Below are 23,692 nucleotides of genomic sequence, written 5' to 3' on the forward strand. Positions count from 1 at the left end.
TGGGCCAAAGAGCCTATTATCATGCTACATCCCTAAGTAAAATAAACGAATAAAACAAACTAATTAAAAAAACACTCAATTGCTTCATTATGCTTGAAGTGCTTCCAAAACTATTGAGTTGGTCAGATGGGATCTTTGAAGAGAAATAAAACTAATTTTTCAGGTTGACCTTTTTATCAGAAGTAGTAAAAGGTATGAGAGACAGTTAAGATGCAGATAGTGTGAGCATGAGGTAGTTCCGTCTCCTTATCTTTTTTTATAGCTAGGTCTTTTAGCTTAACCAGCACTTTTTTTTGATTAAACATGCTAAGTTGGCCAATGTTCTCTCAAAGTGAAACATTCAGTAAGTTGCATAAATAATAAAACACAGAAGCAGAATTAGGTCATTTGGCCCATTGAGTCTGCTCCTCTGATCATTATTCATCCACTTAACTGGCATTCGAGTTTTATACTGCTCAGTAATCAGAATCAGATTTTATTATCACTAATTAATTTTTTTCCCCAGTTACTTTGTTTTGCAGCAGCAGTATAGTGCAATACATGAAATATACTACAAATTTTCATAAGTATATGTATATTTTAAAAAAAAGATAAAATAGAACAAAAAGAGCAAAATAGTGAGGTAGCATTTATGGGTTCATTGTCAATTCAGAAATCTGATGGTTGAGGGGAAGAAACTGATCCTAAAACGTTAAGTGTGTCTATTCAGGCTCCTGTACCTGCTCTCTGGTAACAATAAACAGTGATCATCATCTGGCTGGTGAGTGTCTTCAATTGTGAATGCTGCCTTTTTGAGGCACCACCTTTTGAAGTCCTCGATGATAGGGAAGCTAGTGCCTATGATGGAGCTGGCTGATTTTACAACACACTGCTGCTTTTTCTGATCCTGTGTGGTGGCCCTTCCATATCAGACTGTGATGCAACCAGTCAGAATGCTCTCCATGGTACATCTGTAGAAATTTACTGAAGTTTTAGTAACATCAAAAAAAAAGTAAATGATACTGGATAAATCAGTCCCCTTCAATGTCGTAACTAAATGTTAATGTAGGAACTGTAAATTTGTTTCGCATTACAATTGATAATGGATGTAGAAAACCCACATAGTAATTCAGACTTTATTGTGCATACTTGCTTACCACAGAATAATTAATTCAGATCTGTATTTCCGGCATTCAGTAAATTGTTGAATGTTAGAGATGTTAGTATATAATAAATAGTTGCTCCAACTCGGGCAGTATTAGATGCTCTTGCAATTAATGTTAGTGTCACTATCTTGCGGGCATAAAGCTAATATTAACTGATCAGTTTACAACTGAATTTTTATGTTGTATATAAAATTTAGAGATACTATGCAATTTTTTTTCTTTCAGGCTATGACAAGTGCTAATGCTGTAGTGTCCTATGAAATAGTTCTGTCCATCACTCGATTAATTAAAAAGTATGGAAAAGAATTGCAGGTAGTTACCTGGGAACAACTTCTGGATATTGTTGAGCGATTACTTCAGCAAATTGAGGTAGGTTTGAAGTCTGTATGCTTGAACATTTGTCACCTTAATCTAAAATCCGAGTTGTTTCCCTGAATACAAATAATATCTATGAACGGGTAACAAACAAAATGCTGGAGGAATTCAGCAGATCAGGCAGCATCTATGGAAAGGATGAAAGGGGCTATTTGCCCCTTCAGACAGCTGAGATTGTTTTCAGTTATTGTCTGCTGTCTCTCTAATGTCTAATTTTTTTCTGGTGGGAAGTTGCGTAACCTATCAATTGCGAAGGAATAAGATGCCTAAATTTGTAACGCGTATGCATTCCCAAAGTCTGAAGTAGATGGGGAAGCTCGTGTTCAATTATAGCAGCTTGTTGGATTTTTACATTTTGAATTGGTAATGAACTCCTTGGTTCATCATGCCCACACCAACTTTTCTGAAAGATATTTCCTGTTGGATGCAGCCCATTATTCTTCACACACATCTCTACATTTCCTTTTCCAATTGTGTATTCAATAGCCCATATTGCTGAATCTGGTTCTTAATGTACATCAGGTCATTTCCCCTCCCCAGTTATGTTATTGATACATCCATATTGGAAACCATATCAGTTCCATTCCCAATTTCCCATGGTCTTCAGAGGCTCTGGCTGATCAGTGAGCTTTAAATGCTGTAAGTTTTTGTTATCATTTAACTGTTTCATTTTTTTATTGTTTAAAAGCTTTGAAGTTTTTTTTTTACCTTTAAAGGTTTTTATCCAAGCTTCAAAATAGTTAAAAGACTTGCTATTAGATGTTTTAACATATGACTTGTGAAATTTTTTTTTAGACAATTAGTTGTTCTCCTGAGATCTAATACTTTAAAGTAAATGCATCAATTTTCTGCCATTGATTTGGTGATGTTTTTAATTGTAAGAGTTATTTCTTCCTCGTTGGCAGTGAAGTTAGTGCTCTTTGTGAAAAGTATCCATTGTCTGTGACTTGTTAGAAAGAGCTCTAACTGTTCTGAGTGAGAGAGCTGCAGGTTTCAATCCTTGTCTAGACTCTTGAACACTGCATCTGTCAGTGCTCCACTGTCATAGTTGGGATGTTGCATCTCAACCAAGAGCAGGGTATTAATCCTGTCATGTTGGTCAATATCCCTCATTTGATTCTAAGCTTGTGATCTGGGTCTTTTCAGATGGATTTTTATCAAAGCTTGCTTTGGCTTTCTTGCAGAAGTACCCCCTTGGCATTGAAATGTCAGAATTGTACAGTATAGAAGTAAGCCCTTCAGTTCAACTTGTTATGATTCAGTTTAATGTCAGAATGTATACAACTTGAAATTCCTACTTCCACAGACACCCACGAAACACAAGAAAAAAAATCCAAAGAATGACTGACAGAAAACATTAGAATCCCAAAAACCCCCTCCCACACAAGCAGCAGCAGCAAAAGCCCCCCCACCACCTCACTCCAGCAAAGCATCAATGCCCACCACCCACCATGCAAGCAATAGCAAAACCCCCACAGACAATGATCTTGAACCCATCAAAAACTACTGTCCATCCCAACACTTTGGCATCTCAAACAGGCTCTCTCGCTAACAAAGGACAGAAGTATCACTCCTGTAACAGATGAGAGGGAGACAACAGCTTGCTGTTTCGATGTTACAATTTGCAGTGCTGCTTATTTAAATTCCCCTGACTCGAGGGCCGCCTTTTGACAGCAGCATACGCTGCTGTCTCGATGTTACGATCTTCCATGATGCTTCAGACAGCGACACCAGCAAGGAATCGGGTTGCCTACGTGGCCGCATCTGAAGGCGCCCATCTTCCAAGCCGCACCTGGAGATCCTGAAATACAGGCTGCTCGGCACGTTCCAAGAGCAAGACCCACTGCCATGAAGATCTGCAGTATGAGTGCAGCTATAGATCACGGCCTCTGACAGGACCCCAGCCATCTTGAAAAGGGAAAAAGAGAAGAAATTGAGCTGTTTCATGGACAAGCTGGAAGATCCACAAAAAAACTCTGGCTCCGTATTTAGCTTCTCCCCCCAACTCCAATACTGACCAATTTGCCAACCTGAGCTGGCCCTACTGGTACCATTTGGCCCTTATCTCTTTGAACCTTTTCTACCCATATGCCAGTCTTAATGTCTTTCGATGTCTCTACCACTTCATCTAGCTACTAGCAGATCATTCCCTATTCCCACCATTCTCTTTTTTTTGGGGGGGGGGGTGTGGGAGGAAAACCTGCCCCTTAATTCTCTTGTGTAGTGGTTAGCATAACAGCCTGAGGGCACTGGAGTTCAGCTCGGGTGTTATCTGTAAGAAAGTCTGTTCTTTCTTCCATGTGCACGTGTTTTCTCCGGGTGTTCCAGTTTCCTCCCATGCTCTAAAGATGTACCGGTTAATAGGTTATTGTAAATTGTCCTGTGGTTAGGCTTGGATGAAATCAGTGAGCCGGTGGGCCGGAGGCGCCTGTTTCACACTGTATTGCGAAATAAACATAAGTCTATCCACTGCAGCTTTACACTTCCTTCCATGGGGAAAAGACTGCCTGCTGTGAGAAATTGGGAAAATATGTATAAATTCAAAGCTCTGTTTTAAAAAGACTTAAACATGTTATTTGAATTCACTAACATAATTAAGTAACTTGTACTTTAATGTTGGTTGGACATCCCCTTAATTATCTTTGTGGTCCTAATTTTTAGACACTGGGTAGTAACGAACTGTCTGTTATTGTACATGAGTTGCTAACCACAGTAGAAGAGTTGTATGAACAAAAAGATTATCACGGTCCTCAGGAACGATTATTTGCTCTGATTGAAAAGTGTTCCAATAAAAGGCCGGTAAGATTCTAAAGTTGCTACTATGCTCTTGGTCAAATTATTTTTGTGGTGTATAATCAGCTTAAAATGATCATTTCTTTAAGTGTAGTTATTGAAATTGTCATTGATGCACAGATGCAGCTATATTATCGTAGACTAAGCTTATACAGTGTAAAGTGTGGTTTGAAATGTGTTGTGTAGGCATCTAGAGTAGATAGAGAAGTCAAATTGAAGAGGCATTGCTAACATTTGCATGTATCTATTCCTCTGCTATAATGCAAGGTCTTGGTGTGAATGTTTCTTAACAAAATAATTGATCACCCACCTACAGGAATGTTATCAATAAGACTGAAAGAGTGCAGAGAAAATTTACAAAGATGTTTCTGGGTCTTGAGGACCTTAGTTATATGGAAAGTTTGGGCCAGTTAGGACTTTATCCCTGGAGCATAGGGGAATGAAGGGAGATTTGAATGAGGTCTACAAAAATGAGGGGTATAGATACAGTAACTCTAAGCAAACTTTTTCCACTGAGGTTGGGTGAGACTAGAACTAGAGGTCATGGGTTAAAGGTGAAAATTGAAATGTTTAAGAGACAAGAGGCAGATCTTCGCTTGGTGGTGAGTGTAGAATGAGCTGCCAATGGGAAGTAGTGGATGTGGGTTCAAATGCAACATTTAAGAGAAGCTTAGGTGAGTACATAGGTGGGAGGTGTGTGGAGGGCTATGGTCCGTGTCGTGACACTAGGCATACTAACAGTTTGGTATGAACTAGGTGGGCTGCTCCTGTTTGTATTCTGTAATGCTTCATGACGATGCAGTGATTTACTTGTGATTTAAGGCTGGTAGATCTCGTTAATTTTTTTCATTGTGTTTTGCCTTAAACATCTGAAGGAGATGTCAGTCCTTACACTAGTGTCATACCGGGCTCAGTCAGTTCATCCTGCCAAACACTGCTGGATTCAGAATCTGCAGAAACTAATGGAGAAGTTCTTCAAGTAAGAATCCACTTTCAGTTACTGTCTTGTTTCTTGTATTTTTATTGACGTGTAAGTTTTGTGGGGTGGTTTGTTTTTTTTTCTACCTGATTCTTCATCATCATCGTCATGTGCTGTGTTGTATGATGTGGATGATCACTGTCTACATGACCATGATCATTCTTGGCTAATTTTTCTACAGAAGTGGTTTGCCATTGCCTTCTGGGCAGTGTCTTTACAAGGGGGATGACCCCAGCAGTTATCAACACACTTCTGAGATTGTCTGGCGTCAGTGGCTACATAACCAGGGCATGATATGCAGCAGTTACTTGTATGACCATCTACCACTTCCTCCCATGGCTTCACATGACTCTGATTGGGGGGCACTATGCAGGTGCTGCATCTTGCCCAAATGTGACCTGCAGGCATGTGGAGAGCAGGAGTGCCTTGTACCTCATTTGATTGAGACATATCTCTACTCCACCACCCATCTTTCTGATTATCGCACTGCAAATCCATATTTATTCTTGTAAATCCTTGTGCATTTGGTCTTAATAACTCATATCTTATCTTCCAGGAATGAAAGTCGAAGCACCATTCGCAAGAAAGCACTTGATGTCCTGCTATTTATTTTGAGCATTAATAGACAATTATATGAAGTGAGTGAAAAGACTTTTGGGTACTTTCAAAGATTTGGCAGCCAGATTTTTATGTGGAAAAATTTTAAGGCAGTTGCTATAGGGTATTTTTGCACACCTGAGCCTGGTTTTGGAAATCTAACGCAACAAGCCAGAGGAACTCAACCAGTCATGGCAGCATCTTTGGAAAGGAATAAAGAGTCAACGTTCGGGCCATTCCTGATGAAGGGTCTCGGCCCAGAACATTGACTGTTTATTCCCCTCTATTTATGCTGCTTGACCTGACTTCCTCCAGCAGTTGCCCGAGATTTCCAAGTATCTGCAGAATCTCTTGTGTTTTGGAAATTAAGTTTTCAGGACACATGTTCTTGTTTGAAATTGCTTAAATGTTCTGTTATGTAATTTCATGGTTCCAGTGCAGATCAATGGGAGTAGGCAGTTTAAATGGGTCAGCATGGACTAGATGGGTCAAAGGGCCTGTTTCTATGACTCTGACTCTAAGTGTTGACCTCTCTTAAATAGGTTAAGAATTTGTATATCTCTGCTCTCTCCTATACCAGAGCAAGAACCCTGGGTGCAGATTGATAATTAAGTTTCCTCCATGTTTTGGGGCTTATGCTCTGTGAATGGGTTGACTCCTTATATTCACTGTAAATCTTCAACTGTCTGTGTGTCTGTTGCATTAATTAGCCAAAAGTGCCTTTGACATTAGGGTAGAGAGGGATGTGCCTGTGATGTATTGGATGAAATCAGTACTTTCTGCAATGTCTTGTGTTTCCTGTGCATTTAAATTGCTGTATCAGACTCAGATGCAGCTGCTTGGGATAATTTCAACAGTAGATCTGTAGTAGTTTGTTAAGAGTTGAACCTCCTAAGAAAGTACATATGTTGACACGCTTATGATTGCACCTTATGTCTAGGCCCAGGATGAGTTATCCCATATGTTAATGTTGTAAATCAAGTTGAGTCATTGGGTATATTTAAGGTGGCAGTCCTTGATTAGTTAGGGTGCCAAAGGTTACATGAAGGCAGGAGAATGGGGTTGAGAGAGATAATAAATTAGCCATGATAGAATGGCTGATGGTCTTATGGAATTTTGATTCTTTATTGGAGCTTAGAAAAATAGAGAGCTATGGATAACCCTAGGTAAGGTAAGGACATGTTCGCCACAGCTTTGTGGGCTGAAGGGCCTGTATTGTGCTGTAGTGTTTTCTAATGTTTGTAACAAAAGAGTTGTTTAGGTAAAAGTTGCCTTTAGTTATTGAAAGGGGTATTTGGAGGTTTTAATCAGTCATTTGAGTTTACAGTTGAGTGCATGAGTACATGCACAGGTGCAATGAAAGGGTTGGTTGCAGCAGCGTCACAAGCACGTAGCTAGAGGTGAGCTGCATTCACAGGAAAAACTGAAATTAAACATAAGACACACACACATTGACTTGATGGGCCAAATGGCCTAATTCTGCTTTTATGTTTTACAGCCTTCCTGGAGGCAGACGGGTGATTATTTTTGCTAATTTTAAAGCTTGTGTTCCTTTTATAGGAGGAGTTAATTGAAGCTGTGGTGATCCCTCAGCTGGGGCACATTGCAGAGGACAAGGACCATGTGGTGCGGAGACTGGCCGCGCAACTGCTAGTAGACCTGGCCGTGGACTGCAACACTCCTCAGTTTACCAGTCTCTTGGACATTATCGAAAAGGTATCAGTTCTACAGACACCATACTGAAAGATAGCATTTCAATAACATTCTGTCAATTGAATTATAACATTTAGCTTGTGACTGACTGCATTGACTATACTGACCATCTCAGTTGCTTTTGACAAACTTGAAATTGTTTCTAAATGTGTAAAACCTTGTATTAAGTGCCAGTGTTGCGCAGCAATTGATTCTTACTTGAGTAACACAATCTTGTTTGATTTCACAAGTTTTCATATGGAACAAATTTATTTTTTTAAAGTGTAGTTACTTGAATTTTAAACAAGCAAAATCTCATGATTTAGCTACAAAAATATTAGGATACCTTTGAGTTGTATTTCAAAAACAATTTGCATTTCATTATATTAAGATTACACATTAAAGGAGCTATAATTTTGCACACACCAGAGCAGTGGTTCCCAAACTTTTTTGGGTTACCACCCCTTTGGCTCCCAGACCACATCCCCAGAGACCATTCCTTTCAGGCCATGGTGTAAAAACTAAAGAATTTTGATTTATAATGCACAGTGAAAGGAAATAGGAACTATACATTCAAAGCACTGACAAATAATTGCAAATCTATTTAAAGCTACAAATAAAATTCTCCAATTACAGTAAAACAATTTTCAAAAATCAATTTTAGAGCATGCATTAGTAGTCCAACTATTCACTATTTCATTGCTTTTTCACCTTTCAGTGAGATGGATGGACTTGGTGCAGTGATATCAGCTTCTCAACATCAGGTGGAATGTCACTCAGAAGGAGTCTCAGATACTTGTATTCAGTAATTTGTAGTCAGTTACATTGCTTTGAAAGAAGTTGGGCAACTGCACTGAAACTGCGCTCCACTAAGTACGATGTTGGAAAGACAACAAAGAACATGCCCAGGGTTGCACATTATATTGGAGGGATAGTAAGGTAGGCAGAGAGGGAGGCATGGCTCTGCTGGTAAAGAATGGCATCAAATTATTAAAAAGATGTGATACAGGATCTCCCCCTCTCCCAGTGTAGAGTGCCCTCCTGCTTCAAAACATTCACCATTGTTCTGGTACCTAAAAAGACGAAGATAACATGTCTGAACGACTAGCGTCCTTTCGCACTCTCCTCAGTAATAAACAAAAGCTCTGAGAGGCTGGTCATGCATACATCTGCAGCATGCTACCACCCACAGTGGACCCCCTACAGTTTGCCTACCGACACAACCGATTGACAGATGACACAAAAGCTACAGCTCTACACACTGTCCTTACACATCTGGAGAAGAAGGATGCTTATGTGAGAATGCTGTTCTTGGACTACAGTTCAGCATTCAACACCAAAATTCCCTCCAGGCTCGACAAGAAGCTCAGTGACCTTGGCCTTACCCCGCCTTGTGCAGCTGGATCCTGGACTTCTTGTCAGATTGCTGGCAGGTGGTAAGAGTGGGCTCCCTCACCTCTGACCCTCAACTCAGATATCCCTCAAGGCTGTGTCCTAAGCCCCTTCCTTTACTCTCTGTATACTGTGTTCAATCTGCTAATTAAATTTGCTGACGACAATACACTGATTGGCCTAATCTCAAATAATAATGAGGCAGCCTACAGAGAAGTCATCACCCTGACACAGAAAACAACCTCTCCCTCAATGTCGCAAAGACAAAGGAGCTAGTTGTGGACTACAGCAGGAATGGAGACAGGCTAGCCCCTATTGACATCAATGGATCTGGGGTTGAGAAAGATTAACAGCTTTAAGTTCCTCGGCATAAACGTCACCGAGGATCTCGCGAGATCTGTACATACTGGCTGTGTGGTGAAAAAGGCACGACAATGCCTCTTTCACCTCAGATAGCCCCCAAATCCTAAGGACTTTCTACAGGGAGCACAAATGGGAGCACAATTGAGAGCATCTTGACTGGCTGCATCACTGCCTAGTATGAGGATGTAAGAAATAGTTAATTCAATTCAATGATGTTGAAGGGTAAAAGAACCCTGATGGCAGTTGTATGCAGGCCTCCAAACAATAGCTGGGATGTGGATTACAGATTACAATGGAAATAGAAAAGTCAAGTCAGAAGGGCAATGTTATGATAGTCATAGGAAATTTCAACATGCGGGAAGATTGGGGAAATTCAGGTTGGTAATGGATCTCGAGAGAGAATTTGTTGAATGCCTACGTGATGGCTTTTTAGAGCTGTTTGTCGTTGACCCTACTTTGGGATCAGATATACTGGATTGGGTGTTATGTAATGATCCAGAGGTGATTAGGAAGCTTAATGTAAAGGAACCCTTAGGAGGCAGAGAGTCTTGTATTTCAATGGCATAAAGGAAATTACAGTGGTATGAGAGAGAAGATGGCCAAAGAAAATTGGAAGGAGATGCTTTCAGGAATAACAGCAGAACAGCAATGGCAAGAGTTTCTGGGGAAAGATGAGGAAGATGCAGGATAGATGTATTCTAAAACAATGAAATAATCAAATAACAAAATAGTACAACCATGGCTGACAAGGGAAGTCAAAGCTAATGTAAAAGCAAAAGAGAGAGCATACAACAAAGCAAAAATTATCAGGAAGATAGAGGATTGGGAAGCTTTTAAAAACCTACAGAAAGCAACTAAAAGAATCATTAGAAGGGAAAAGATGAAATATGAAAGCAAGCTAGCAAACAATATCAAGGTGAATGGAAAAAGCTTTTTCAAGTATGTATATTTTTTTTTAAAAAGAGAGATGAGAGTAGATATAGGACCTGCTAGGAAATGAGGCCAGAGAAATGATAACGGGTCAGGGAGATTCTGGATGAACTAAATGAGTATTTTGTGGAAGACTAGCAGTGTGTCAAGTGTTGAAGGGTGTGAGGAAAGCAGAGAAGTGAGTGCAGTTACTATTAGAAGGGAGAAGGTGCTCAAAAAGCTGAAAACCTAAGGGTACATAAGTCACCCAGACCAGATGAACTGCACCCTGGCATTCTGAAAGGTAGCAGTAGAGATTGTGGAGATATTAGTAATGACCTTACAAGAATCATTGGACTCTGGCATGGTTCTGCAGGTCTGGAAAATTGCAAGTGTCACTCCACTCTAAGAAAAGTGGGAAGCAGCAGAAAGGAAATTATAGACCAGTTATCCTGACCTCAGTGGTTGGGAAGATGTTGGAGTCGATTGTTAAGGATGAGGTAATGGAGTACTTGGTGACACAGGACTGCATGGACAAAGTCAGCATGGTTTCTTTAAGGGAAAATCTTCCCTGATGATCCTGTTGGTATTCTTCAAGGAGATTGCAAGTAGGATAGATAAAGGAGATGCAATGGATGTTGTACATTTGGACTTTCAGAAGGCCTTTGACAAGGTGCCACAAATATGGTTGCTTACCAAGTTAAGAGCCTATGATGTTACAGCAAAGTTACTGACATGGTTAGAGCATTGGCTGATTGGTAGGAGGCAGCATGTGGGAATAAAAGGATCCTTGTCTGGTTGGCTGCCAGTGATGAGTGGTCTGCAGGGGTTGGTTTTGGGACCACTTCCTTTTTACTGTATTTAAATGATTTAGAGAATGGAATAGATGGCTTTATTGCTAAGTTTGCAGATGATACGAAGATTGGTGGAGGGGCAGGTAGTGTTGAGGAAACAGGTAGGTTTCAGAAGGACTTAGACAGATTAGGAGAATGGGCAAGAAAATGGCAAATGAAACGCTATGTTGGAAAATGCATGGTTGTGCATTTGGTCATAGAAATAAACGTGCAGACTATTTTCTAAACGTAAAGAAAATCCAAAAATTTGAGATGCAAAGATTCATGTGAGTCTTGTGCAAAACACCCTAAAGGTTAACTTGCAGGTTGATTCGGTGGTGAGGAAGGCAAATGCAATATTAGCATTCATTTCAAGATGTCTAGAATATACTAGCAAGGATGTGACACTGAGCCTTTATGAGACACTCATAAAGTTACTCACAGTACCTTGAGTATTGTGCAAACACGAGGAAATTTGCAGATGCTGGAAATTCAAGTAACACACACAAAATGCTGGTGGAACGCAGCAGGCCAGGCAGCATCTATAGGGAGAAGCGCTGTCGATGTTTCGGGCTGAGACCCTTCGTCAGGACTAACTGAAAGGAATTAGAGATTTGAAAGTAGGAGGGGGAGGGGAAAATGCAAAATGATAGGAGAAGACCGGAGGGGGTGGGGTGAAGCTGAGAGCCAGAAAGATGATTGGCAAAAGGGATACAGAGGTAGAGAAGGGAAAGGGTCATGGGATGGGAGGCCTAGGGAGAAAGAAAGGAGGAGGGGAGCACCAGAGGGAGATGGAGAACAGGCAGAGTGATGGGCAGAGAGAAAGGGAAAAAAGCGGGGGGAGAAAAAACTAAATATATCAGGGATGGGGTAAGAAGGGGAGGAGGGGCATTAATGGAAGTTAGAGAAGTCAATGTTCATGCCATCAGGTTGGAGGCTACCCAGCCGGTATATAAGGTGTTGTTCCTCCAACCTGAGTGTGGCTTCATCTTAAATTGAGTATTGTGAACAGTTTTGGGCTCCTCATCTAAGAAAAGATGTGCTGGCATTGGAGAAGGTCCAGAGGAGGTTCACAAGGATGATTCCGGGAATAAAATGGTTATCATATGAGGAGTGCTTGATGGCTCTGGGCTGTAGTCACTGGAATTTTGAGGATAAGGGGGGAGAATCCCATTGAAATCTTTTGAATGTTGAAAGGCCTAGACAGAGTATATGTGGAGAGTATGTTTCTCATGGTGGCAGAGACCAGGACAAGGCTCAGCTTCAGGATAGAGGGGCATCCATTGAAAACAGAAGTGGAAAAATTCTTTAGCTAGATGGTGGTGAATTTGTTATCACAGGTATCTGTGGTGGCCAGGTCATTGGATGTATTTAAGACAGAGATTGATAGGTTCTTGTTTGGCCACAGCATCAAAGATTATGGAGAGAAGGCTGGGGAGAGGGACTGGGGAGCAGGGAGAAAATGGATCAGTCATGTTTGAATGATGGACCAGATTCGATGGGCCAAATGGCCTAATTCTGTTCCTGTGTCTTATGGTTTGATCTTGATCCTTTTTCACAGTGCAGGACAGCATTCAGAGATTTCCTTCTGCAACCAAAAGTCTATGATTTTTCTGAACCTCGGTGTCAGCTCAGTCATTTTGTAGTGAGATCAGTTCTTGCTCCATTCTCCTTGTTACTTCTTCATACCAAGTGTTCAGGAATGGATTTATTACTCAATCTAGAACTTGGGTCAAGAGAAGATCCTGAAATCTGTCTGTCATATCTATGTAGCTCACCCAGAGGGATGCAGCATACTTGAGATCATCATCTGGAATTCTTTTTCACTTCCAGCTTGGAGTTGGACATTGGCAAAGGTTGTGACAGCCAATGTTGCACTTGGGCAACTTGAGTTAACTCGGGCAGAAATTTGGAGATGATTGATTTGACTTTAAGATTCACATCATTTCCCTGCAACTGAAATGGTTTCATTAAACTTTGCAAATAATTCTGAGAAATGGGCAATGTCATGTCTCATTCTTGAGTTGATTACTGAATGAAGCTTTCTATCTTTCAAAGTATTTTACCACTTCAATTATAGTGAAGTAATTCTTTGATTATATAACTTAATATAAATAATATTATTAATTGTACTATAACAAGTGTATTATTATTAACTGAGGATCAAAAGCTTATAATGAGCCATTCATTTCTTATATTATGTCTGTAATCTCTCAGCTGCTCCCCATGCTACTGAGCATCCCACCACACTGCCTCTTTATTGCTCCCTCAGAAATTCCCACTGGTCCCAGGGAGTCGATACTGCCCACTTTGGGGACCACTGCTGTAGAATTTGATCACTTGCATTGCAATAAGTCAAACACTGCATTAACAACATTTCACTGTTAAAATTCTTTGCTGTACAATATTCATACTGTGCATCTGTAGTTGGTAGCTAGCTTTCTTTAGAATATTGAATATTTCCATGGCTATGATTTGTATATGTATAGTAATTAAATGTTTGTTTTTAAGATTATTAATCGGCCACTCATCGATCCATCTGTGGAAGGAGCGGAAAGCAGTTTTTCACACGATTCTACGCTGGAGGATGTGAAGACTGCAGTTTTGGGTCTTCTAGTAATTCTGCAGGTTGAATTAAGATCATGTGCTTTAATTCTATTTCAGCATGTTTTTGAGAATGGTGGGCTTAAAATCGGCCCTATTTAAAAATGAGCAAAGCTACTGTTTCAGATAATTTTGACACCTTTATGATCTAAGTATTATTAAAGTAGATACGATGTCCAGTATGTCAGCATATATTTTAATTTATTTTAACTTGCAGCATGGAACAAGCCCTTTCAACCCAATGAACCATGTCACCCAGTAGACCATCTATTTAACCCTAGCCTAATCACAAGACAATTTACAATAACTAATTAACCTACTAATCTGAGCACCTTTGGACTGTGGGAGGAAACTGGGGCACCCGGAGGAAACCATGTGCTCATGGGAAGAACATCCAGAGGATGCTGGAATTGAACTCCGTACTCTGCCTTGTGCTGCAGTGGTGTCGTACAAACCATTACGTTAACATGGCGCCCATATACTTGCAGGCATTTACAGGAAAATAAATGCTATTGAATTTATGAAAAGCTATATATGAAACAAGCAATCCAATAGAAGATACTATTTTTGATTGTTGCTTGAGCATGTAAAATACGAGCAGGAGTGGGCTGTGTAAGGAAAAATGTATTTATCTCCTGGCTACTGTGCTGTTCACGGCCAGGCTGAAATGGCTATAACTTTGTGAACTTCTAGAGTAATTAAGTTCCAGTCAGTTTATCAGTTGGAGCTCTGTCATACCTGACTTTACGCTTATATCGGCTGTAAAATGAATAACTTGGACATTGTGTTCCCACATCACTGTACTTTATAATTCATGCAAAACTATTGCCCTTTCCCTTTCCAGACCAAATTGTACTGTTTGCCCGCCAGCCATGCGTTTCGAGTCTATGACCTTCTGATAAGCCACATACAGTCACATTACCAGCAGATGTACACCTCCGCTATTGCCAGCAGTATTCGCCTACAGGTGGGTAAATTCTGAATTCAATATGCAAGAATTGTGCAACAATCTTAAATATGTTGGAGCCATCCTCCTTCAGATAAATGTTTTTTTCTTTGAAAATATTCATTTGTAAGGTCAGTTTTCTCCTTAAACTTGTGTTGGATTAGGATGTAGAATTGTTATCCGAGGGGTGATTGATAAGTTCGTGGCCTAAGGTAGAAGGTGTCAATTTTAGAAAACCTAGCACATTTATTTTTCATCATAGTCCCCTCCTACATGTACACACTTAGTCCAGCAGTCATGGAGCATACGGATCCTTTCTTTGTAGAAGTGGCCCTCAGCGGGGTGATTGATAAGTTCATGGCTGAAGGTAGAAGGAGATGGGTTATTAACTTCAAACTTTCTGTATTATCACTCAGAGTTGAACTGCATGTGTATGTAGCGAGAGCATCTTGGACCTCCAGGTGGTCCACAGCAGGGGTGATTAATAATTTTGTGGCCTATGGTAGAAGATGAGTTATACAATTCTTATTTACATGCACATGCAGTTCAACTCTGAATGAAAAAGCAGAAAGTTTGAAGTTAATAACTCATTTCCTTCTACCTTAGGCCACAAACATATCAATCATCCCATGCTGTGGACCACTTCTGGAGGTCCAAGATGCCGACTTCTACAAAGAAGGGATCCGTATGCTCCACGACCGCAGGACTAAGTGTGTAAATGTAGGAAAAATAAATGTGCTAGGTTTTCTAAAATTGACTCCTTCTACCCTAGGCCACGAATTTATCAATCACCCCTTGTATGTCAAGTCAAGTCACTTTTTTATTGTTTAGTGTTTTGAGAAGTTCGTCATGAGGCATATCAAGACCCTGCTGTCCCCCTCACTGGACCCCCTGCAGTTTGCGTACCATCCCAACTGCCCAACAGATGGCGCCATTGCCATCACCCTCCACCTGGCCCTAACCCACCTGGACAAAAAAGACACATATGTTCGAATGCTGTTCATAGACTTCAGTTCAGCATTCAACACAATCATCCCTCAGAAACTGATTGGAAAGCTGAGCCTACTGGGCCTGAACACCTCCCTCTGCAACTGGATACTAGACTTCCTGACTGGGAGACCTCAGTCAGTCCAGATTGGAGGCAGCATTTCCAACACCATCACACTGAGCACAGGGGCTCCACAGGGCTGTGTGCTCAGTCCACTGCTGTTCACTCTGCTGACCTTTGACTGTGCTGCAACACACAGTTCGAACCACATCATCAGGTTTGCAGATGACACGACTGTGGTGGGTCTCATCAGCAAGAATGATGAGTTAGCTTACAGAGAGGAGGTGCAGCGGCTAACAGACTGGTGCAAAGCCAGCAACCTGTCTCTGAATGTGACCAAAACAAAAGCGATGGTTGTTGACTTCAGGAGGGTAAGGAGCGACCACTCCCCACTGAACATCGACGGCTTTTCGGTAGAGATTGTTAAGAGCACCAAATTTCTTGGTATTCACCTGGCGGAGAATCTCATCTGGTCCCTCAACACCAGTTTCATAGCAAAGAAAGCCCAGCAGCGTCTACTTTCTGTGAAGACTGAGGAAAGTCCATCTCCCACCCCCCATCCTCATTACATACTTACAGGGGTTGTATTGAGAGCATCCTGAGCAGCTGCATCACTGCCTGGTATGGAAATTGCACCATCTCAGATCGCAAGACCCTGCAGCGGATAGTGAGGTCAGCTGAGAAGTTCATCGGGGTCTCTCTTCCTGCCATTACGGACATTTACACTACACGCTGCATCCGCAAGGCAAACAGCATTATGAAGGACCTCACACACCCCTCATACAAACTCTTCTCCCTCATGCCATCTGGGAAAAGGCACCGAAGCATTCGGGCTGTCACGACCAGACTACGTAACAGTTTCTTCCCCCAAGCCATCAGACTCCTCAATACCCAGAGCCTGGACTGACACCAACTTACTGCCCTCTACTGTGCCTATTGTCTTGCTTATTATTTATTGTAATGCCTGCACTGTTTTGTGCACTTTATGCAGTCCTGGGTAGGTCTGTAGTCTAGTGTAGTTTTTTTCTGTGTTGTTTTCACGTAGTTCAGTGTAGTTTTAGTACTGTTTCATGTATTTTTCTCAAAGTTTATATGTGCTTCCTGTGCTATTTTTATATAATATCTGTCTCTGTAATTGTTCAGTGAATTTTCCACTAATTGTAGTATTTTTCTAGGTTAGCTTTTTTATAGCAAATGTCATGCTGCTGCATTCTGGCTGTTTTATAGGTTAATCGTTATCACTGGAATGTTGTTAACTTTTCAGTCTGAGCTAGTTTTTGTAGAAGATGACCACAACTTATTTTTGTTGGTTTTGCTCTTGTAATACTTAATAATGGCCATAAGCGACGTTTTATGCCTCCTTTTGACTTCGGATCGTAAAATCACCAGGATCCAACACTTGCTCATAGACCCTAAACTAAAGACATGTGTCCTATGACTTATAATTGAGTGTTAGAGGAACACCTTAATGATTTTTTTTTAAAAAAAAGTTGGACAGTTTCCATTTAAGGAAGCAAAATGCCCATGAGAAAGTTTAAGCAGCTGGCAATTCTATGAACATGTGCTTCATTTAATGAGGAATTGTGCATTTAACTGTGTAATTTGAGATTTATAATTAATCTCTACGACATTTGGCTATGGTCATAGCAATACAGTACTCTTTGGTCCAACTAGTCCAGACTGACCATATTGTGCACCCAGCTGATTTTGTTTATCCCCTGCATTTGCTCATATCCCTCCAAACCCAATTCTTCCATGTACCTATTTAAATTGTTCTTAAATGATACCATTGTACCTGTCTCAACCACTAACTCAGGGAGCTTGTTCCATATACTCACTACCCTCTCTGTTGCCCCTCAGGTCCCTCGTAAATCTTTATCCCTCTCACTGAAATTGCTGCCTCTGAGTTTTGGACTCTCCTGCATGAGGGAAAAGATTGTTTCTATCCACCTTATCTCTTTCTCATTATTGTTAAACACTTCTATAAAGCTGCTCTTTGTTCTCCAACTTTGTCGGGGATGAAGGCTTAGCCTGGCTAGGTCTCCCTATGATTTGTGCCCTCCAGTTGTGATACCATCCTCAAATGTTTTTGCACTATTGCCAGTTTAGCTGTGTCTTTGCTATAAGTTTGAAAGCTTATTCTAAGTGCTAACTTATTCTAAGGTATTCTAAGTGCATCCTCATTGACTTGTGCGACTGCAGCGTAATTTTATTCTTATTTAGAGACACAGGCCCTTCCTGCCCAATGAGCTACACTGCTCACCAACCCACCTATTTAACCCTGGCCTAATCATAGAATAGTTTACACTGACCAGTTTACCTGCTAACTGATACATCTTTGGAATTTGGGAGGAAACCAGAGGAAACACACACTCACTGAAGAATATACAGACGTCTTGCTGCGGATGCCAGAGTACAACTCTGAGCCCCATTGCCTGGAGCTGTAATGACGTTGCACTAACTGCTGTGCTACTGTGGCGCCCTTCTCTCTCCTAACTCAATGCCCTGACTTTCTTCAAAGTCTTGTCAATGTGTAATGCTGCTTTCAATGAACTATACACTTGTACCCCTAAATGCTTTTGTTCCATTGCACTCCTTAGTGTCTTAACATGCACAATGTGTCCTATGCTGGTATGACTTTCCAAAATACATCATCTCACATTTGTGTTGAAACTCACTTGCTACTCCTTGGCACATTTCCCTACCTCATCAAAATCTCCCTGTAATCTATGAAAATATTCACCATCAACAGCACTTAATTTGGTTAACCATATGATTAATTCACGATTCTGTCATACCTTCTGAAATAACGGTGCATTATATACATATCTCCCTGTAATCTATGAAAATATTCACCATCAACAGCACTTAATTTGGTTAACCATATGATTAATTCATGATTCTGTCATACCTTCTGAAATAACGGTGCATTATATACATATTAAGTTCTAAAAGCAAGTGGTGTGTTTTGTAGAGCATCTTGTTTCTAATTTGAAGTCTTTAGTAAGTCAGCTATGATCAAATGGCAGAGCAGAATCCAGGGGCTAAATGGCCTAATTCTACTCCTATGTCTTGTGGTCTTATTTTGCTAACTAACACTTTTTTTTCCCCTCTGCAGGTATTTAATTTTTTTCTGCAGCTTCGAGCAGACTCTCTCTTTCGCATTGGAGTGCCAAACAAGGACATGATAGTGAGGTTCAGCCCTTATTGTCTCTGTGGAAGCAGGTAAGCTGTTGAGTTTTCATTTTATCCTTCAGTCAAAGGGCAGCACAGTGGTTAACACTATGCTTTACAGAATTGATGACCTGGGTTCAATTCCTGCTACTGCCTGTATGGTATTCATATGTTCTCCCTGTGACTGCTGCAGTTTCCTCCCACGGTCCAAAGACACACTGGTTGGTAGATAATTGGCCTTTATATATTGTCACATGATTAAGCTAGGTTTAAATCAGGGATTTGCTGGGCGGCGTGGTGCAAGGTGCCCGTGCTGTAACTCAATAAATGAAATAATAAATAAATTCAACAGTACAGATGTCAAAATATATGGTAGATCATTCATTCACCCCTTATCTGTCATGCCATTCAGTTTGATAATGTTTGCTGCTTTTTTTTTTTTAAAAAACCTTCAACCTACACTCTGTCATTAAATAAGGTTGTGCCACTAGTGAGAAGGTCCCAGGTTTCCCAATGAGGATTTTCTTTCTACAGCGTGTAGGTGATGAGGAGCTCATTGAAGTGACTGAAGTGGAGCTGGGTCGGGCCCTCAGAAGGGAGTTGGATAGAAACTGGACAGAACAATAACCTGCAGGGATGGGACAAAGAAATTTATTTATTTAGAGATACAGCATGGTAACAGGCCCTATGAATCCGTGCCGCCCAATTGCACCCATTTAATCAATTAACCCATCTGAACAACGTTGGAACGTGGAAGGAAACCGAACCACCAGGAGGAATCTTGAAGAAAGAAAAGATTAGCTCTATTTGTCACATGCATGGAAATGAAGAGTGAAATGTGTCATTTGTGTCAAATCAAATCAGCAAGCACCATATGAGGGAGCCTGCAAGTGTAGCCGCTCTTCAACCCCCAACATATGGAAAACAACTCACTCATCCTAACCTTGCATCTTGGGAAAGTGGGAGGAAATTGGAGCACCAGGAAGAATCTCGCTCAGTCACACTAAGAATGTACAAACTCCTTGCAGACAGCGGTGGGATCAAAGCCCGATCCTACAGGTGGCGCTGTAAAACATTGCACTAACTGCTATGCTACTCTGCTGCCCTGAATTGTTCAATAGGATTGGTGTAGACTCGATAGAACTGTGTAGTTCTGCTGCTAATTGTGTTTGAAATACTAGTTTTACTACACATGGATAAACTTTGGCTGAGATGGGCACATAGCATTGTTATTTGCTACACTCAATTTTGGTTTCAATTCCTCCCACTAAGAGGTCTGCACGTTCCCCCATGACCATATGGGCTTTCTCCGGGTGCTCTAGTTTCCTCCCATATTCCAAAGGCATGTGGTTTAGTAGATTAATTAGATGCATGGGTGTAATTGGGCAGCATAGACTTGGACTGGAAGACTGTGCTGCATCTCTTTTTAAAAAAAAAACATAAAACAACACCTTCGATTTAAATTTCACTCATTGGATGTGAAACAAGGCTTGACTAGAATGTAAAAACAAGGATGTAATGTTGAGGCTTTATAAACCATTTGTCATACCACACTTGGAGTATTGCAAACAGTTTTGGGCAGCTTATCTAAGAAAAGATGTGTTGGAAGTGGAGAAGGTCTAGAGGAAGTTCACAAAAATGATCCCAGGGATGAAGGGTTAATGTTTGAGAGGTGTTTGGCTCTGAGCCTGGACTTGCTGGGGTTTAGAAATATGAAGGGGGGGGCATGGAATCGCATTGAAACCCATTGATTATTGAAAGGCCAAGAAAGAGTGAATGTGAAGAGGATGCTCCCGATAGTGGGGGAGTCTGGGACTAGAGGCAACAGCCTCAGAACACAAAGACATCCCTTGAGAACAGAGATGAGGAATTTCTTTAGCTGTAGGGTGGTGAATCTGGTAAAGATTTTTGTAGTTTTCTCTCCATTTAGAAAATAGTAGTCCCTTTAATTTGTTCTACCAAAGTGCACAGCCATACACTTCCTGACTCTGTATTGTAACTTTGCCCATTCTCCCAATCCAAGTCCCTCTGTAGCACCTCTACTTCCTCAAAACTACCTGTCCCTCCCTACCTGTCCCAACACAGACCACTGTGGAACACTGGAAGCCAACCAGAAAAGGCTTCCTTTATTCTCACTCTTTGCCTTCTGCCAGTCAGCCAGTACCGATTCTTATACATTATGTCATGATTTGGATGATTGAATTGATGGCTTTGTTGCAAAGTCTGCAGACGATATGAAGATAGGCGGAGGGGCAGGTAGTTTTGAAGAAGTAGAGTCGCTACAGAGGGACTTGGATTGGGAGAATGGGCAAAGATACAATACAGGGTCAGGAAGTGTATGGTTGTACACTTTGGTAGAACAAATTAAAGGATTTACTATTTTCTAAATGGAGAGAAGACTACAAAAATCTGAGGTGCACGAGGACTTGGGAGTAGGGAGTCCTTGTGCAGGATTCCCTAAAGGTTAATTTGTAGAATGAGTCCGTGGTGAGGAAGGCAAATGCAATTTCAGCATTCAGTTCAAGAGGATTAGAATATAAAAACAAGGATGTAATGTTGAAACTTTAAAGCACTAGTGAGGCCTCACTTGGGGAATTGTGAGTAGTTTGGGCCCCTTATCTTAGAAAGGATGTGCTGAAACTGGAGAGGGTTTAAAGGAGGTTCACAAAATTGATTGCAGGATTGATTGGTTTGTCGTATGAAGAGTGTTTGATGGCTCTGGGCCTATATTTACAGGAATTCAGAAGATTGAGGAGTGACCCCATTGAAACCAATCAAAATGGTGCAAGGCCTTGATAATGTGGATGTGGAGAGGATCTTTCCTATAGAAAGGGTGCAGAGGAGATTTACAGGGAGGTTGCCTGGATTAGGGAGAATGCCTTATGAGAATAGGTTGAGTGAACTTGGCCTTTTCTCCTTGGAGTGAAGGAGGATGAGAGGTGACCTGATAGAGATGTACAAGATGATGAGAGGCATTGATCGTGTGGATAGTCAGAGGCTTTTTCCCAGGGCTTAAATGGTTGCCACAAGAGGACACAGGTTTAAGGTGCTGGGGAGTATGTACAGAGGAGATGTCGGGGTAAGTTTTTTACTCTGAGTGGTGAGTGCGTGGAATTGGCTGCTGGCAATGGTGGTGGAGGCGGATACGATAGGGTCCTTTAAGAGACTTTTGGATAGGTACATGGAGCTTAGAAAAATAGAGGGCTATAGGTCAGCCTAGTAATTTCTAAGGCTGGGACATGTTCAGCACGACTTTGTGGGCCAAAGGACCTGTATTGTGCTGTAGGTTTTCTATGTTTCTATGTTACACCATTTGGTCCAGGTTACTTATCTAAAGAAGTGCTAGAAATTTTGTGAACCCTGTAGAATTTTCTTTTTCCATATAAATATTACCTAAAACGTGATCAGATCTTCACATGTCCTAAAACTAGATAAAGCGAACCTATTTAAAGATAAATATTGGCAGTTTTCTTTTCGCTATTTTTCTAAGTTTGATTTTGATTCACCTGACAAACCTCTTTGCATGAAAGTGCTAAGCATCTCCAGCCATTTTTATCTTTGGTCATAACCCACGTATCTAACAGATTCTTGATTAGTAAGGCCATCAAAGTTTATGGGGAGAAGGCAGGAAAACGGGGTTGCGAGGGATAACAAATCAGCTGTGATAGAATGGCAGGGCAGTCTGTATAGGTGGAGTGGCCTAATTCTACTGTTATGTTTTATGGTCTTAGGAAATATGACACTTCAACCTGATCAGTCTTTAATATTTGGAATGTACAAAGTGTACATTAAAAAAAAAGCCATCTTTTCATTTATTGTATTTTGTTTCAGTGATTCTGAGAAGAAAGGACAAGGTACAGTTTCTCCTCCAGCGGGAAGTCCTGCCACAGCTCAGAGTACTAGTATTAGGCTGGGTTATTTGCCTTTTTCACTGGCCTTTAATGCAGTTCTCCAGTGTCTTGAGCATGTAAGTATTCAGATTCGGTTTCATTACTGGGTCGCAGCTCAGATTTAGCTCATTTAGTTTTTGGATTTTTTTTTAGGTTTAAGGATGGTTTCAGAATAGAGGGGAGTTAAAGTCAAATGGCAAAGACCTCCTCTTCCTTTTACATTGGTGTGAGCAAAGGCTCGCCCTGCACTGGACATTGACTCCCTCAGTCTGCAAACATCCATGCAGCTTTTGCAATGCGGTGCTGAGATTACCGGTGTTTTGTGGACTGAGGCTGGAGCTTCTAGTCAGCAGTTCACTGTCATCAAGTGGAGGCCTTGTTTCCTGTGCTGGATCCCACTACCAAGCACATCTTTCTCTCCTCCCCCACTCGCCACTTTCTGCTTTCCACAGGGATTGCTGCCTGCCTGACTCCTTTGTCCATTTGTCCCTCCCCACTGATCTCCCTCCTGGCACGTATCCTTGCAAGAAGAACAAGTGCTACACCTGCCCGATACCTCCTCCCTCACTACCATTCAGGGCCCCAAACAGTCCTTCCACGCGAGGTGACACTTCACCTGTGAGTCTGTTGGGTTTGTATACTGCATTCTGTGCTACGGTGTGGCCTCCTGTCTGTCGGTGAGACAAGACGTAGATTGAGAAGTCGCTTCACCAAGCACTTGTGCTCTGTCCACTAGAGAAAGCGGGGTCTCCCAGTGACCACTCATTTTAATTCTACTTCCCATTCCTATTCTGACATGTCAGTCCATGGCCTCCTCCACTGACTTGATGAGGCAACACTCCTTAGAGGTGCAACACCTTGTATTCCATCTGGGTAGCCTCCAACTTGAAGGCATGACCTTCTGGTAATGACCCCTCCCCCTTCACCATTTCCCATCCCCTTTTCCCTCTGT

At 41.3% G+C, this 23,692-nt stretch overlaps 1 protein-coding gene across 5 annotated transcripts in view; it reads left to right on the forward strand.

The window, feature by feature from the left end:
• Positions 1 to 23,692, forward strand: part of tsc2 (TSC complex subunit 2) — a 128,029-nt gene that overhangs the window by 19,736 nt on the left and 84,601 nt on the right. For all 5 annotated transcript variants that reach the window (XM_073060205.1, XM_073060207.1, XM_073060210.1 and 2 more), the window contains exons 11-19: positions 1,371 to 1,514; positions 4,182 to 4,319; positions 5,189 to 5,292; positions 5,849 to 5,930; positions 7,450 to 7,605; positions 13,590 to 13,706; positions 14,527 to 14,649; positions 18,795 to 18,901; positions 22,682 to 22,817. In XM_073060205.1, coding sequence (XP_072916306.1) covers positions 1,371 to 1,514; positions 4,182 to 4,319; positions 5,189 to 5,292; positions 5,849 to 5,930; positions 7,450 to 7,605; positions 13,590 to 13,706; positions 14,527 to 14,649; positions 18,795 to 18,901; positions 22,682 to 22,817 — 1,107 coding nt within the window. The remainder of the gene's footprint in view (positions 1 to 1,370; positions 1,515 to 4,181; positions 4,320 to 5,188; positions 5,293 to 5,848; positions 5,931 to 7,449; positions 7,606 to 13,589; positions 13,707 to 14,526; positions 14,650 to 18,794; positions 18,902 to 22,681; positions 22,818 to 23,692) is intronic.

Source organism: Hemitrygon akajei, chromosome 11 (genome assembly GCF_048418815.1).
Source record: "Hemitrygon akajei chromosome 11, sHemAka1.3, whole genome shotgun sequence".
Classification (NCBI taxonomy): Eukaryota; Metazoa; Chordata; class Chondrichthyes; order Myliobatiformes; family Dasyatidae; genus Hemitrygon; species Hemitrygon akajei.